The sequence below is a fragment of the Artibeus jamaicensis genome, unplaced genomic scaffold (assembly GCF_021234435.1).
Source record: "Artibeus jamaicensis isolate MK-2021 breed Jamaican fruit bat unplaced genomic scaffold, CSHL_Jam_final contig_432, whole genome shotgun sequence".
Classification (NCBI taxonomy): Eukaryota; Metazoa; Chordata; class Mammalia; order Chiroptera; family Phyllostomidae; genus Artibeus; species Artibeus jamaicensis.
This window is the reverse complement of record NW_026521828.1, coordinates 13,013,652-13,030,447: the sequence shown is the minus strand read 5'-3', so window position 1 is coordinate 13,030,447 and position 16,796 is coordinate 13,013,652. Positions and strand designations below refer to the sequence as shown.

Below are 16,796 nucleotides of genomic sequence, written 5' to 3'. Positions count from 1 at the left end.
TGCTAGGTCATCCATCCATCCACTCTCTTTCCAGGAGGCAAGCTCACCACTCCCAGATGGGCTGAGTGTCACAGAACCGCTGAGCGTGGCCCAGAGGGAGATCCAGCGCCAGTCCACGTTGCAGCTGCTACGAAAAGTCCTGCAGATTCCTGAGAATGAGTCTGAGCTGGCCGAGGTCTTCGCCCTGATTCACGAACTCAACAGCTCTCGACTCATCCTGTCCAACGTGAGTGAGGAGACAGTCACCATCGAGCAGACCTCTTGGTCGAATTATTATGAGTCTCCGTCCACACAGTGCCTTCTCTGTAGCAGCCCATTATTTAAAGGGGGACAAAAGTAAGCAGCCCTTTCTCATTGTTTGCCCCTAACTGCCCCTTCTCACTTGACCCATACTGCCCCTTTCTTCAAACACCTTTCAAGCTGTAACTTTTCAAGATGTTATTCTCTGCTTTTCTTAGGTTTTCTTTACTTTTCCAATTGCTAATTAATCATAATAATTAGTAATCATCTATTATTTCCAGTGAAAATGCCTCAAAATTATGTTACCACTTAAAGATTTAGTTTATATCTGGACTGCCCGGCATTATGAGCAATTTGGGAGTTCAGTTCAGTGGGATTGGTTAAGTAGGTAACAAATTGAGAGTTGTTAAATGTGGGAATGGTTCCCCAAAGCAGGTCCAACAAAGTGGGAACCTAGAAAATTTGGGGCACAAGTTCCAGCACCTTCATCGTCCTACTGTGGTAAAGTCTTAGGAATTTTGCTATTCATCACTGTGCCCTGGAGGTTGATTAAGTATTGAGAGGTTGATATCCCTTCTGTTTTTGTTGCTGATGTTTTGGGTACTAGCTCCCTGGCTGGGCCCCAGGAGTGCTGGCTGCTGACAGCCAACCGGCTGCAGGTGGTGACTGCCCAGGTGAAGATGTGTCTGAATCCCCATTGTCTGGCCCTGCATAGCTTCATGGACATCTACACAGGTGGGTGCCGGCCCTTCTTCTCTCAGCGAGCCCCCAGAGCAGGGTCGAGAACAGCCTCTGTGGGTCAGACCTCTGGGCCTGTGAGCACTGGACCGTCTTTCAGATGCGGCTTCTGAGGGAGAGAGGTTTTTCCTCCTGGATGTCTCAGCCCCGGGCACTCAAGTGTGGAGGTTATCCGGGGTCTTTAAACAAAGTTACTTTTTAAAATTTATTTTTCTTTTTAATCCTTACCTGAGGACATTCTTGTTGATTAGAGAAGAGGGGAAGGGAGGGAGAGAGACATCAGTGTGAGAGAGAAACATTGATCCGTTCCCTCTCGTAATGCACCCCAACGAGAGACCGAATTCACAGCCTAGGCCTGTGCCCTGACCGGGAGTCAAACTCGTGACCTTTGGTTTACAGGACAGCAATCCAACTGAGCCACACCAGGCCCTGGCTAAACAGAGTTACTTTTAAAATACCATCTTGATTGTAGAAAAACCGGAAAATGCTGACAAGTAGAAAGAGAAAACTGAAAGTCAGTAGTAATCCCGCCCTGAGATAAACATGTAATGTTGTGTCCTCTAATCCCAGGCGGGTTGTTTATCACTATAGAATATAAGAAAGTGTGGAGGGAGATCCAGGTTTATAGCTTTTCTTTCAACAAAAATGGGGTTATGCTGCAGGTTGTTTTGGAATGTGCATTTTGAAATTTAGCAGTGTATCTCGGGCATCTTCCTATGCCAGCAAGTGGAGAGAAATACACGACCAGCTTTAAGAAGTAAGTGGCACTCCATTTTAGAGTCTTCTTTATAATCAGATCTTTGTGTACAGCCTTAATTATTTATTTCCTTTGGACAAATGCTCAGAAGCATTTGCTGTGTATTGCTGCACATTCACCCACTTCCCGTCCATTCGTCAGTGTCAAACATTTATTGAATATTCACCATGTACCGTCCTTTGTGAGAATTTGAATCGTGAGTTTTATGTGTAGAATTGGGTGCTGAAGGTTAAAGAGTGTATGGTGCCCTATTCTGAACTCATGCTCTCAGCGTCTCGTGTTGCCAGACTGAGTTTGTACTGCTTTAGGCTCTTGCCGACAGGCAGTGGAATGCCGTTGCCCTGCATTCCGTCCAGGCTGGTAGTACCTTAGGGTTTTTATATATAACATATATTTTTTTAACTTCATTTTTAAATTCACACAGAGTCACATTTGCTTTGTCGTTGCATGGTAATGAGTCCCGGCAGAGGCACTGAAGCGTGTGCCACCACCACAGTTAGTGTCTAGAGCAGTTGCATCATCCCAAAACTGCCTCTTTTTGATCACGCCCACCCTTGACCCCAACCTCTAGCCACCAGTGTATCTGCTCTTCATTTCTATAGTTTTCTTTCCAGAATATCACAAATCCAGTCATAGCATTTTTAAGTCTGGTTTCTAGCCATAATTAATGCCTTACAAAGTCACTCATATTTTTTAGTATATCAATAATTTTTTCCTTTTTATCATTGAGTACTTTTGCATTGAATGGGGTACCACAATTTGTTTATCTTTCATTCATTGAAGCTGAAGGATGTTTGGATTGTTACCAGTTTTTGGAAGTTATGAATAAAGCTGCAGTAAGCATTCATGTGCAAGCTTTTCTGTGAACATAAATTTTCATTTCTTTTTGTTGAGTACCTAGGAGTCACATTATTGCTGGACTATATTGGTAAGCGTATGTTTAATTTTATAAGAACTTGCCAAACCGTTTACCTAAGTATCTGTACCATTTCGCATTCCCTCCCACAATGGCTGAGAGTTCTGGTTTGCACCACTGGCTAGCACTTGGTATGTTCTGTTTTTCCTTTTTGTATTTTAGCCATTCTAATAAGTAGGTGAGTGGTATCTCATTGTGGTTTTAATTTGTATTTCTTTGATGACTTAAGATGGTGAGCATATTTTCTTGGGGTTCACCATCTGTCTGTCTTCGGTGAAGTATCTGTTCAGTCTTTAGCCCATTGAGGCTGGTTGTTTTCTCACTGTTGAGTTTTGGAAGTTCTTTGTGTATTCTGGATACAAGTCCTTTGTCAGATAAGTGATTTGCAGATATTTTCTTAGGGTCTGTGGTTTGTCTTTTCAGTGTGTTAACAGAATCTTTCACAGAACACACATTCTTAATCATGATAAAGACTAGTTTGTCGGTTTTCTTTTTTTAATTTCATCACTTTTTCCTTTAAGGAATGTGCTTTGGTGCTCTAAGATCTTTACCTGGGTAGCCCAAGTCATTAATATTTTCTTAGGTTTTCTTCTAAAAGTTTTATAATTTTAAGGTTTACATTTAGATCTGTGAATTAATTTTTATATAAAGTGTGAGGCTCAGGTCAAGTTCATTTTTTGTTTTTGCCTGTTGACCTCTAATTGTTGTACTGTCATTTTGAAAAGTAGTTCTTTCTTCAGTGAACTGCCTCCATTTCTTTTGAAGTCAGTACATCACACGTGTGGGTCTGTTTCTGCCTTCTGTTCCGTTCCACGTGTTCCTGTTGTCTGTTCTTTTGTCAGTGTCACACTGTCTTGTTCACCGCACCTTTATGGCGGGTCTTACAGTTAGGTAGCAGTGAGTCTTCCACCCTCACATTTGCATGAATTGTTTCCTGAATTGTTTTGTCTCTATTCGTTCCTTTGCATGTCAGTATAAATTTTAAGAATCAGCTCATCACTGTCTGCACAATCCTGCTGTAATTGCATTAAATCTGTAGATCAGTTTTGGGAAGTTTGACCTGCTTAAAAATACCAAGTTGTCCTGTCAAGGAACATGGTTTGTCTTTTCATTTTATTAGGTTTTCTTTTATTTCTTTCATCAGTATTTTATGCTTTTCAGCATGTAGGTCTTGTGCATATTTTGTTATATTCATGCCTAAATATTTTTGTAGATTAGTACTATAAGTTTTTAAACCTTATCAATTTGATAGGTAATAATAACTGGTATATCATTTCTTAATTTTTGTATTTCTTTGATTACTAAGAGATTGACTATCTTTTGTGTGTTTTTTCTACTTCATGAATTAATCTTATGAATACTTCTATTCTTCTTTGGGGTTATTTTGTTGACAGAGTTCTTCCCCAGTTTATTAGTTGTGCTTTAAATTTGTGATTTTTGGGGGGGTGGGACACAAAGGGAGGGGTTTTGCTTTTCATTTAATTTTTATGTACCATATTTTGCTGTGTTTTATGCGCTCCCATGTATAATGCACATCCATGTTTTTGGCCAAAATTCCAGAAAAAACATCTTTCGTTTTAATTTTTTAATTCAATTTTTTATTGAATTAAAAGTTCAACAAAACTGATTATTGTGCTGTCCAGGGTATTATTTTGAATATGGATATCATTATTGCTTTTAGCACATAAAAGCAATAAACTTTTAGCACATAAGCATAAGTAAAAATGAAAGACATGTGTGTGTATATGAGAGTAGTACCACCCATGTATAATGCACATGCTTATTTTTCCCTCAAAAATTTGGGTAAAAAAGTGTGCATTATACACAGCAAAATACAGTAAATCATTTTGATCTTCTCCTTTACGGCTTCAGAATGTATCATACTTAGAAAGGTTTTACCTCTCCCTTATAGCCTCTTTTAATGGGAACACATATCCCATAATATGCTTTTGTGCAAATTAGTGCATTATTTGTCCTAAACTGACTACATTTAAATTTCTCTGAGTCCTTTTTCCCAAAATTTGGTAGAGGGGGGATTTTATGGCCATTGTCCCATTTCTTACGCATTCCTGGGCTAAAGGGTACTCCTGGTCTTTCCTTACAGTACAACTGTGAGTGGTCATGAGGACTGAGCTGGGTGCTGGGAGACAGTTCCTTTTTTATATTAAAAAAATTATGCCCTGGCTGGCATGGCTCAGTGGTTTGAGTGCTGGCCTGAGAGACAAAGGGTCACCATCCAAATGGTGATGGTCAGGATTCCTGGTCAGGGCACACGTGTGGGTTGGGAGCCAGACATGTAGGGGGCACTTGAGAGGCAACCAACCACACATTGATGTTTCTCTCTCTTTCTCCCTCTTTTTCCTCTCTCTAAAAATAAATAAATAAAATGTTTCCAAAAATTCTATACATATTTTATTATTTGCTCTTTTCATTTAATAATGTACTATGAACAAGTCCACGCCAGAGCATGTCGGTCTACCTTATTTTTTGTAGTGATGCATAGCTTGCTATTTTATGAATGCACCATAATTTATTTAACTGTTCCTCTATTGAGCATTTACTTTGTTCCCAATTTTTGCCATTGTATATGATGTTATAGTGAATTTCCCTTTTGCCTCTTCTTAACCTGCAGGTCTCTTTAATGTGGGGAACAAGCTGCTCGTGAGCCTGGACTTGCTTTTTGCAATCCGAAACCAGATCAAGCTGGGAGAGGACCCTAGAGTGTCCGTCAGCGTTGTTCTGAAGTCGGTGCAGGAGCAGACAGGTACAGGCCGGCTCCCTCCCTTTCCAAGGGTAGTCCTAAGCTCCCTGGAAATTTTCAGCAACAGGCTTTGTTTAAAAGAGTCGTCTTCGGGGGGAACATTCAATATTTTGAAAAGGAGAAATTCTTTGTCCCCAAACACACTTCTCTTCTTGAATTTTACAAGTGCCACACTAACTTTGGAAGGCGTTAGTCTGTCCACACATCCAGAGACCCTCAGGAGGAGGTTAAACTGACTTTTAGAAGCTCGTCCTTTGGCTGTAGGCGGACTCGGCTTTGCTGCATGTTATCAGACTCATTTCGACTCATATGCAGCTTCCAGAGGTTGGCTATGCGTTCCAAGGCTCACGCTGAGGAAACCAGCCTCCTTATCGTTAGAAGTTGTTTTGCCCTTGCTCTCCTTACTTACTTCTGTTTGTGCTTTTTCCATCCCATTCTTACAGACTCCAGTCCCCCTGCACCTTCCCTGCTATGAGGTTGGATGGACTAGAGCAGAAGTTCCAGAGTCAGACCACCCTGTGCTTGAGTCTTGGCTCTGCCACTGAGTGGAGAGTGATTTTGAGCAAGTTATTCTCTGTGCCTCAGTTTCCCCAGTTATAAATTGAGGAAAATGATAGCTTATGGTTCATAAAGACATGAGTTAAATGAGGTAATTTGAAGCTCTTGACACAGCATCTGGTGCCTAGTAGGTACTTAGTACAGGCAGGTATAACTCTGATTAGAATTGTCCTCTGGGTTGCCACCCCAGCACGTGAAGGCCAGGGTGCTTGACCCTGGAGTGGTTTGTAGTCTTGGGTGTTCTTAGGAGAGAAGTCATGTCGCAGAATCGCCGTTCTTGCTGGCCAATGGCTTATCCCCAGTGGCCTCAGAGTCTTAATCTATGACTGGCTCAGAGCTCTTGCTCTTCTTCCAGAGAAGTCATTGACCTCAGAGGAGCTGAGCCAGCTGCAGGAGCTGCTCTGCAATGGCTATTGGGCTTTTGAGTGCCTCACTGTCCGAGACTACAATGACATGATCTGTGGCATCTGCGGCGTGGCCCCCAAAGTGGAAATAGCCCAGAGGAATGAAGAAAACGTGCTGGCATTGAAGAGTGTGGAGGTAAGTGCCCCTTAGTCACCATGGGCAGCCTTTAGAACTGTCCACGCATTTCGCTGCCACCCTCCTGCATGCTATGTCCCCGGAGGCAGATGGCTCTAGTCATCCTGTGTGAGAAGAGTGACTTTTTCTTGCCACTGCTTAGGTTTTCATCTAAGGAGGGTCAGGTGGAAATAGAGGCATTGATTATTCATTCAACAATTCATTAAGCATGATCTAGTGTACTTTTTAGGCACTTGAGAAGTGAGAATAAAAAAAAACCCAGAAAGTTTTTCAGCTCATGGAGCTCACATTCTGGTTTGGGGAAATAGGAGACAATAATTTGATATTTTAATTTAATACTTCCATGTATATAAAATAAATGACAAGAAACATATCAGTGTGGTAGGAAGAGGAACTCCTGTTTTATGGAGGGTAGTCAGGGTGGCTCTCAGGTGCAGGGGGAGGAATAGAGATTGAAGTCCGCGCTCCTCTGGGAGAGGAACATGCCCGCGGAGGGAGCAGCAAGGAAAGGGGCTGAGGTGGGTTTGCTGGACAGGGCTGAGGAGCCGCAGCAAGGAGGCCCTGGTGGCCGGAGTGTGCGAGCGGCGGGGAGAGTGGCAGGGCCCGTGAGGTTTAGAAGGCAGGACTCTACGTGGGGTCACATGGGCCACTGTAAGGATTTACAGTGAGGGAGATGGAGGGACTCTGAAGGGTTTTGAGGATCTGATCTGATGTAGGTTCTTAATGAAAAAATGTTTGCACAAAGGTAACACCAGAGTCAGATAGCTGGATATTAAGTCTAACAGATCTCTAAGAAACATATGATCTTGGTCCTGACCAATGTGGCTTAGTTGATTGGGTATCATTCCACAAAGTGAAAGGTTGCCAGTTGGATTCCAGGTCAGGGCACATGCCTGGGTTGCAGGTTCGGTCCCCTGTTGGGGCATGTACAAGAGGCAACCAATCAATGTTTCTTTCTGTCATCGATATTTCTCTCTCTTTCTTTCTCCCTCCTTTCCCCTCTCTCTCCAAAATATAAATAAGTAAAATATTTTTTAAAAACCCATGATTCTAATTATAGAAGAATAGCAAATATACAACTCATTGTATTGTAAGGCCATGTAACTTTGAAAACAAAACCAGACATTTAGTATAATAGGAAAAATTGGAATTGGTTATACTAATGGATATAGATGTTGATGTCCTGAATAAGATAATAGCAAATCAACTCTAATAATAAAGTAATCCATTGTGACTAACTTTATCCTTATCAAGACTGCTTCAACTTAGAAAATAATGTGATTCACTACTTAACAGATGAAAGGAGTAAAGCTGTATGATTATTTCATTGGATGTGAAAGAGACTTTCAATATTATTCAATACCCATTTAATGATAACTCTCTTAGCAAACAGGGAATAATAGGGAAGCTTCCTTAATTTGGTACAGGGGTTTTTAAAGATTCCACAAGTTGATTAACTCTCCAGTGACCCTGTGCCTGGCCCCTGGCTGTAGCGTCCAGGGACTGGGACAGGAAGTGACTTCAGGCACCAGACATGCGGCTCACTTGGTCACCACCAGGGGAGGTGTGGAGCCTTTGGAAAAAAGTTTTAGTCCAGCCAGCTGGGCATATCAGAGATTTGATTCATATTCTCTCTTTCTTCTCAATTAAAAAAAGTACACATTTTAATTAAATATATACATTTAAAGAATGGTGGTATACAATAAGACATAGGAAAATAAACATACTGCTTCCTGGATCTTTCTAAGTATTCCTTGTAGATAAAATGAACTGTAAAAAATTTTGCTTTTTTTGTATTACTTCACCAAGAGGCTATTCTAGACTCATTCTAATCTGTTTGCCTAATGTAATATTAACAGTAATGCAGCTATGATTATTAAGCATTTTATTGCATATGCCAAGTTCTTACAGTCCGCTCAGTGCTTTACTGTATGACTCACTTCCCACCCCAACTCTGAGATTCGTACAGATGAAGGGACTGAAGCCTGCAGGACCTTGTCCGTGCTCATTCAGCCAGGAAGGGGCAGAGCGGGGACTGGACCTCAGTCTGGTTTCCTGACTCGGGGGTCTGAGCTCATTCATATGTGCTTTCCCAAACCTCCTGGGTTTCTGAGCTCTGGTTTTCTGAACACATCTGACTGCTCCGACTTCTGGTCTCCAGGGTGGACAGAAGCCCACTCCCTGCAAAGCTCACATCTCCTAGTCCTGCCGGGACTCTTCTTTTTGTTCTCAGTGTGCAGGCCTTCCCTTTTGTGCTACTGCATGTTTCTTTCTAGAGACCAGGACTTACTTTATATTCTGCCTTTTGTGTGTGTAGAGTGGGTGGTACGTATGGGGAGAAGAAGGTGGGAATTACCCTGAAGTCTATGAAATAAAACAGGAAGTGACTGAAGAAAATTAAATATGCATTTGTCTGTGAGGAGACTCTCTGGTTGGCCCCTCCCTTGAGGGGCTGTATAGAGGAGACCCCTCCAGACTGACCACAGCAGTCATGTCAGCTGTACGCACCGCATACTCTTTGCATTTCCTGTCCCTGTTCAGTGTGGAGGGTGGGCTCAGTACCTTGTGAAGGTGTGGTGGGAGACTGTCATTTATGTGCAGCGTGTGCTCATGCCCTGTGAGTTGGGGAAGGAAAAGGAGTGAGATGGGGGAGGTAGTGGTCCTCAGACTTGGTGGGCATAAGAATTCTTCTGGGCAGTGGTTCTCAATCTGTCTAGTGTGGATGGCTACCTCAGCCTCACCCACAGGGTTTCTGATTCAGTAGGTCTACAGTGGGGCTGAGAATTGCAATTCTAACAAGTTCCTGGCTGATTGAGGCTCACACTGCTGGTCAATGTAGGGGCCACACTTCAAGAATTGCACACACGGGGAGCCTTTTTCTTTTTGGTTTTAGAGAGGGAGGAGTGGGGAGAGAGAAATATCAATGTTGTTCCACTTAGTTATACATTATTGGATGATTCTCGTATGTGCTGTGATTGGGGATCCAACCGGCAACCTTGGCATATTGGGATGATGCTCTAACCAGCTGAGCTACCTGGCCAGGGCCTACATAAGGAACTTGTTAAAATGGAAACTTAGAAATTTAGTTCACACATAATGACATGCGGCTCAAGTATCAGCATTGCTAAGTAACGCAAATGACTCTGCTGTAAGTAATAGGATTAGGGTCATACCTTGAGGACCATGTAAGGGGGATACCAGGAGAAAAACTGAATAGCACAACCACTGGGTGCCTACAATATAGAAGTGAATGCTGCGTGAGGTAGAGGAGATAGCTGTCTGCTGGCAGGCCTGGGAGGCCTTCCTGGAGGAGGTCAGGAAGCAGCAAGGCCTTGGAAGTAGGTGGAATGCCACCGAATTGTATTCTGTTGATTCCTGCCAGCCAATAGAGGGACTAGGGTATGGGCTTTGAAACTAGACTGTATTACTCCAGTGGTCTCACTCAGACACTGCCAGGCTTGTGTGTGGCCAAAAGACAGGTATGGAGGTGTCAGATTTGGGGGTGCCCCAGCAGTGCATGGATGTCGTACCGAACTCCCTGCCCCCCAGCCTTGGTTGCCCTGAGTGTATCAAGAAGGTAGGCAATTGTGTTGCTAATATTCTGTGGCTCCTACCTACAGTTTGACCTTTTTTATCCTGACCTTTTAGTTCACCTGGCCTGAGTTCTTGGGCTCTAGTGAGGTAAACATGGAGGACTTTTGGGCCACGATGGAGACAGAGGTGATTGAGCAGGTGGCCTTCCCTGCCAGCATCCCTATCACCAAGTTTGATGCCTCTGTTATTGCCCCCTTCTTCCCACCACTCATGAGAGGAGCTGTGGTCGTCAACACTGAGAAAGACAAAAACCTGGATGTACGGCCAGTACCTGGTAAGGCCACCTGGTGGCTGGCTGGGGTCAGGGAAGGGCCCAGTCAAGAGTCTAGAACATTGCCCATGGCAGGGTGTGCAAATGGCGGAGTGGGGGCCAGGCCCACCTGAAGGGCTGGCTCCTTCTGGGAAGATATGACAACCTGTGGCAGAGTCCCCTGGAGATTATAAAGTCATGGTGCCAGTTTTGAAGCGCTGCCAGCTGAATTCTATAGGACTGACCCCCACAGCCCCCCGTCAGCCCTTTGGGGTGTGCTGCACTGAACAGTGGGAGCCCTCTGAGAAATGCTGATGATAAGGCTACAACCCCAAAGATTCTCACCGATGAACAGGGGGGCCAGGGAGTCTGCCTTCTAAAGTCTTTTAGGTGCTTCTGCAGATGCTCTGTGGATATACATTGAGACACCCTGGATTAGCTGTTGAGAGCATAGGTTTCCGACAGCCTGAGTCTGAGTGCCACTGTGCCACTCAGTGTGAGTAGCTATGTGACCTCCACCAGTTCCATTCATTGCCCTGAGCCTCTTGCTTCATTCACAAAAGGGGCATGATGTGGTTACCCACCTCCTGGGCTGTGAGGAAGACAAAGTGATCTAATTACTTAGCGTGATGGCCTTCTACTTTTTTCTTTTCTTTCTTTTTTGTTTTTTTTAACTACAATTCATAGTAAGAAATAGGTTCTGCATCATGACCCAACATGATCCTTATAGTAGTACATGTGTGTGTCCGTAACTGAAACAAAACTTTCATAAAACGGTATTTTTCTTACCAAGTGCAGTATACTCTATTTCCTGTTTTATTTTATTTTTAAAATTCTGGATATGACCCACTAAATTGGTTTTTCTAAGTATTTAGTATGTTGTGACCCTCTGGTTCTCAGGCAGTGCTTCCTGGCATTAGGTCCTGGGCCCACCTCCTGTTTGTTGTTGGCTGGGCCCAGGAATTGCTGGGGGTTTTAAGGTCCCCACACGTTTCTGTGGATTAGTCGGATTCAGGAACATAGTGTATAAAGAACCTTTTTAAATGGGAGCTGCTGCTTCTCATTTCTATAGTTGTGGAAGCATCTGAGATCTTGGTTCTGAACAACGTTAAAAGGTGAAAATCTGACCCATGTGGGAGTTATTTGCAAGGGCACTCTGCTGGATACATTCCCTAGCTGTTCAAGGGTGCAGAACCAGCGCTGAGAAATTACAGGTCTCTGCAGAACTCAGAGACCTGCCTTGAGTCCACTGTCCCTAGCACCCAGGGCAGCGCTCGGGGCAGAGCCTACTTCCACTCCTTGCCGTACTGCAGGCCTCAGCCCTTGTTGTCACCCTCGTGCACGAGGGACCGCCTGTGACCTCTGTGGGCTGGTGGCAGTGCCCTCCGCTCAGCACGGCCGTCTCTTGCAGGCAGCGGCAGTGCCTTGGTGAGGCTGCTCCAGGAGGGCACCTGCAGGCTTGAAGAGATGGGCTCCTACAGCGAGGAGGAGCTGCAGTACCTGCTGAGGCGGTGTGGCATCCCCTTCGGGGCAGGAGACTCCAAGGTGAGTGGCGGGGGTAGCCGTAGAGACGGGTGTGGGGAGTGGGCCAGTGGTCCATTTTTCTGGGCAGGACTATAGTATGGGTACCTGCGCCTGGGCACCCACGTTGGGTAAAAGGTGCTGGCAGGCAGGGTGGCTGGGGAAGTGGTTAGCAGCCAGGTCAGGGCATGTGTGTGAGGCTTCCCCTCCAGTCGGTCCCTCTGTTGGAGGTATCGGGTTCAGAACCTGACGTAGGGAGTCCTGCTCTCCTGCTCACCATTTGTGACCTTGGATAGATAGATATTTAAAGATTTTTAAAATTTATCTATTTATTGTGAAAGGGGAAAGGAGGGAAAAAAGAGAAAGAGAAATTTCAATTGGTTGCTTCTTGAACACACCCTGACCTGCAGCCCAGTCATGTGCCCTGATCGGGAATTGAACCAACCATCTTTCCCTTTATGGAACGATGCCCAGCTGAGCCACTGTGATCAGGGCAGCAGCACCTGATACTTCTGAGCATTGTTTTCTCATTTTGCAAAGTAGAAATGACTGAAATACTGACCTCACAAGACTGTTGTCAGAGGCACTCCTCGGTGTGTGCTTGCACCTGTCCGGGGTCTCAGGAAATGCGTGTGTGACAGTCCGTGGAGGGTGCGGGGAGTGTTGTCTTCATGTGTTGTTCGCTCTTCATACTGACACAGCTGTTGGACTTGGATGTTTCCTTCAACTTCAGACTCAGATGTCCGCTGTCTTTGAAGCTTTCCCTGCCCTGTAAAAAGCAGGAGGAATACAGGCCTCCAGGTGGCCCGGACAGAGGGGCAGCATGTTCTGTCCGGCTGGCTCTGTCCTGTGACCTGATCCTTTCAGGGCCTCAGGGTCCCCGAATGTCCTAGAGGATGTTGGGCTAGTGAGGCTTCAAGGTCCACTTTGGCTTTGACAGGTTATTCTTCCACTTTGGGTAATGACGTGAGCATTCGATGCTGTGCACAGGCCTGGTCCTTTAGGATTCACCGCTTTTTTTTTTAATCTTGACCTTCTGCTCCAGGACCAGCTCTGCCTTTCCTTGTTGGCCCTCTATAAATCTGTACAGAATGGAGCCAGAACTAGACAGCCCCCACCTCATCTCACAGGGGGTAAAATCTACAAGGTGTGCCCCCATCAGGTAAGACCGTAACAGAAACGTGGGGCGGGTTTGCTCACGTCATTGTCCGCAGTCAGATGGGCCTGGTTCACACTTGCAGGGGCTGGCACCTAGCTCAGCGAGCCATGCTCGGGCGGGCAGGGAGTCTGGTTGTCATCAGGGAGTATTCGCTGAGCGCCCTATTGCGTGCTGGCCCCTTTGTCAGCTACTGAAAGTACGTAGGTGAGCAGCAGTGTCTTTCCTTCCTAGGGGACCTCATTTTAGTGGGACACAAAGTCACACAGATTGTCATACGGGCCTGAGGTAGGCAGTGACAGTGAGGGGCCTGCTGTCCGTGGGCAGCCAGAGAAGGCTGCAAGGCCTGGTGATGAACCAGGGAAGGAAGGTTCTAGCAGAGGAAGAGCAACCCCTAAGCCCTCAGTGGGAGAGCCTAGCGGGCCAAGAGGAGGGGGGTTGCAGGGTCAGCAGAGGCCAGATCGTGTAAGGTCTTGCAGGCCAAGGGACACGATGGGTGAAGATGAATGGGAAGTGGGATAGACATGGTCTGATTTTGGTTTTAGGAAGATCACTGTGTCTGTAGAGGGTGTGGACAGGGTGGCCATCAGGATCCCTCCAGAAAGGTCATGCCGTATGACAGAGGAGGCCCAGGAAGACACTAGAGTGTATGCCACCCCATGCACAAGTACTGGATTGGGCAGGGAGATGTGTACGTGGGCAGGGCAGCCTGGCTGTCAAAAAGAGAACCAGGTCGTCAGCTCCTTTAACAAAAGCTGTGTCTGAGGAGATACTGGGTGCTCTGCCCTGGCAGATCAGAGCCCGCTCAGAGAGTTGTGTTCATGTGACTGCAGCCATCTCATGACAACAGAGGGACAGATGTGGGAGTTAGAAATCTCAGGGCTGTGATGGGAGAGCCGTACCACCTGGAGGTGACACCTAGGCCTGCTGGGGTGTGCAGGTGCAAGGTGGAGGCGGAGGCAGAATTCTCCAGTGTGCACGCAGCTGCCTGGCAGTGGGGTGACACGTAGGGATCCTGGCAGTGGAGGTGTTCGCTAAACTGTGTCCAGGTCTGGTGGGGAGCCGCTTAGAATGCCCCCACCCCAGAGGCTTCTTTAGGTCTGAGGTAGGGCCCAGGAGCCTCCATTTTTAACCAGCTCTTAAGCTGCCAGTGCTGTGCAGCCGGGATCAGGAATGACTGGATGGGACGGTGGTACTAGGTAGTGTTAGGTGGCAGGGGTGGCCGTGTTGGAACCCATGACCTGGGGGGTTTTCAGCCTCTGTTAAAGTTTGGATGCTCCCTCCTCTTCGTGGAAGCAGTCAGGGACGAGCTGGCGACTTCCTTTATGGACAGAAGTAGGAGGGAAGCAGAACGTTCAGGGCTCTGGAAAGATGTCTGCAGCTTCAGTTACGAAACCTGATTGTTCATCTTCCTGGGAAGAAGCGTGTCTGCAGATGAGCTTCTTAGCCACATGCTGTGCCCTCCGACTCTGCCTCTAGGTGATCTGCGGCTCCAAGTACCTTGTGCGGGGCGAGAGCGCCCGTGACCATGTGGATCTGCTTGCCTCTTCTCGCCATTGGCCACCTGTCTACATGGTAGACATGGCCACACCAGTGGCCCTGTGTGCTGACCTCTGCTACCCAGAGCTGACCAAACAGATGTGGGGGAAGAACCAGGGCTGTTTTTCTAGCCCCATGGAGCCGCCCGTGGTGAGTTTTCTTCTGAGGACCTGGAATAGATTCTGCAGGCCAACCAGGACCAGCCCCTGGTTCTTCAGGAAAGCCTTGTCTCCAGCATCTGTTCTCCCTCAGTATTTTGTCCTCATGCTCTGGAACCAGCATTTATTCCACACATTTTACTGACCAAGCCCTGTGTGTATGCAGTCAAACCCTCTGCAGCAAGAAACGGCAGCCGTACCCTCCAGCTGTTCCCCTATGGTAGTAGGGGGAAAGGGTCATCGTTGTCATCACTGGCTCTGTGAGCGTGTGCCCAGCGCTGCAGGAGGCGTTGAGCCTCGGGGAGCCGCCGCTCCCCACTGCCCTGCGGCCCTTCCTCAGTTGCCCAAGCACAGCAGTAAACGATGGCCAGCAGCTCAGTTAGTCTGACACGTGGTCTGGTTACTGTCCCATTCTCATGAGAGGAAATCGAGGCGCAGAGAGGGAGAAGAGGGGACTTGCCCCAGGGGATAAGCTACGTGTTGCTATGAGGATTAAATAGTGCTAATGACCCACAGCCTTCACTCTCTCCCACCACACAGGGCCCACTGTCATCATTCTGTCACGTCAAAGTGGCTTCTTCTCTTTCAGAGCGTGTCCTGCCCGGAGCTCTTGGATCAGCATTACACTGTGGACATGATGGAGGCTGAGCCCTCTGTCCAGCACCCAGTCACCAAGACTGCCACGCGGCGCATCGTACACGCAGGCACGGCGCCCAGTCCTGGCGACTGCAGTGCTGGGCACCGCTCTTTGACCCTGTGTCCTGAGTTGGCACCCTACACAGCTATCCTGGCCTCTCTCGCAGAGAGCAGACCGAACGGCGTCCGCCAGCGGCCCATCGCCTTTGACAGTGCCACCCACTATTACCTCTACAACCGCCTCGTGGACTTCCTCACTAGCCGCGACATTGTCAACCGGCAGATCCACGAGGTTGTGCAGAGCTGCCAGCCCGGCGAGGTGGTCATCCGCGACACCCTGTACCGCCTGGGCATCGCTCAGATCAAGACAGAGACAGAGGAGGAGGGTGAGGAAGAGGAGGTGGCCGCAGTGGCAGAATAAGCCAGGCTCTGGTACAAGGACTGCACCGTCTCTCTCAAGCCATAGCGAAGCCCTTCCCCGAGGCAGGCGCACCCGGGGGACCGGGAGTGCGCACCTGTGGGGAGGGCCTCTGAGGCCGGCACTGACCAAAGAGCTCCCGTTTTCTGAGCACGGTGGGGCCCAGGGTCTTTGGTTCTCAACGTCCCAGGGGTCGGGAAAGGTACAGTACATTCCTTACCAGCTCCGAGAAAGCACTTGGAGAACATTGTATGTTCAATAGAGAAGGGAGGCTGAGGGAAGGCTGGTGGCTCCCCTGGGGCCTGCTGCGGGTCAGGTGGGGAAGGTGGAGTCCGGCACTAGGTGGGCAGACTGCTGAGGTAGCCCTTCTGGTCCCAGGGAACACTTCCTTCCCTACAGCCGCAGGAGCTCTTAGCCTGTTGCCTTTGACTCAGGGCCTTGGGGGCTTCTTTAGCTCTGGGGGCCCTTTTGGGCTCTCCCAGAGGAGGGGTGCACTTCCCTCCTGCTTTTCCTACACCCTAATCTGGGGAAAACTGAGAAGGGAGACCCAGTCGGCACAGCCCCCCTCCAGGCCTGTCCTCGTTGCCAGCGCTGTGAGAAAGAGGACCACCTTCCTCTTTTCCCTGGCCGCTGCTGCTGCACTCTACATCCTCTGTGGGTCTCTCTGGACCCTCACCACAGAGGGGATGTGGCCCATGGCGTAACATAACCTGGCAGCAGTAGGAAAAACTCCCTTCCGTGAAGGGGAAGCAGACTGGGCCGCGCAGAAACAGTGAGACTGGCTCAAGTGCCCAGGGTTTGCTTAGGGCACGGGAATTGGCCGTGTGTTACTTAATTTATTCAGAGGGGTGGAGTAGGTGGCTTTTTTCCCCTCCGTCTTCCTCAGCAAGAATAAAGTTTATTAAATTATCTTGTTTGGGTGAAGCAAGAGTCAGTTCCACGTTCACTGTGTGGAGCAGCGTGGTTGAGCGCCGTGGTGCTGAGCTGGTCATTTGATGTGAGGGACAGGTGGCA

General features: G+C 47.5%; 1 protein-coding gene across 1 annotated transcript in view; it reads left to right on the top strand.

The window, feature by feature from the left end:
• HMGXB3 (HMG-box containing 3) overlaps positions 1-16,706 on the top strand; it is a 43,824-nt gene extending 27,118 nt beyond the window's left edge. The window contains exons 12-20 of the mRNA XM_037161944.2: positions 35-336; positions 848-975; positions 5,284-5,415; positions 6,326-6,510; positions 10,159-10,378; positions 11,766-11,899; positions 12,921-13,037; positions 14,511-14,720; positions 15,318-16,706. Of these exons, the coding sequence (XP_037017839.2) occupies positions 35-336; positions 848-975; positions 5,284-5,415; positions 6,326-6,510; positions 10,159-10,378; positions 11,766-11,899; positions 12,921-13,037; positions 14,511-14,720; positions 15,318-15,785 (1,896 nt within the window). The 3' untranslated portion in view covers positions 15,786-16,706. The remainder of the gene's footprint in view (positions 1-34; positions 337-847; positions 976-5,283; positions 5,416-6,325; positions 6,511-10,158; positions 10,379-11,765; positions 11,900-12,920; positions 13,038-14,510; positions 14,721-15,317) is intronic.
• Positions 16,707-16,796: the final 90 nt, after the last annotated feature.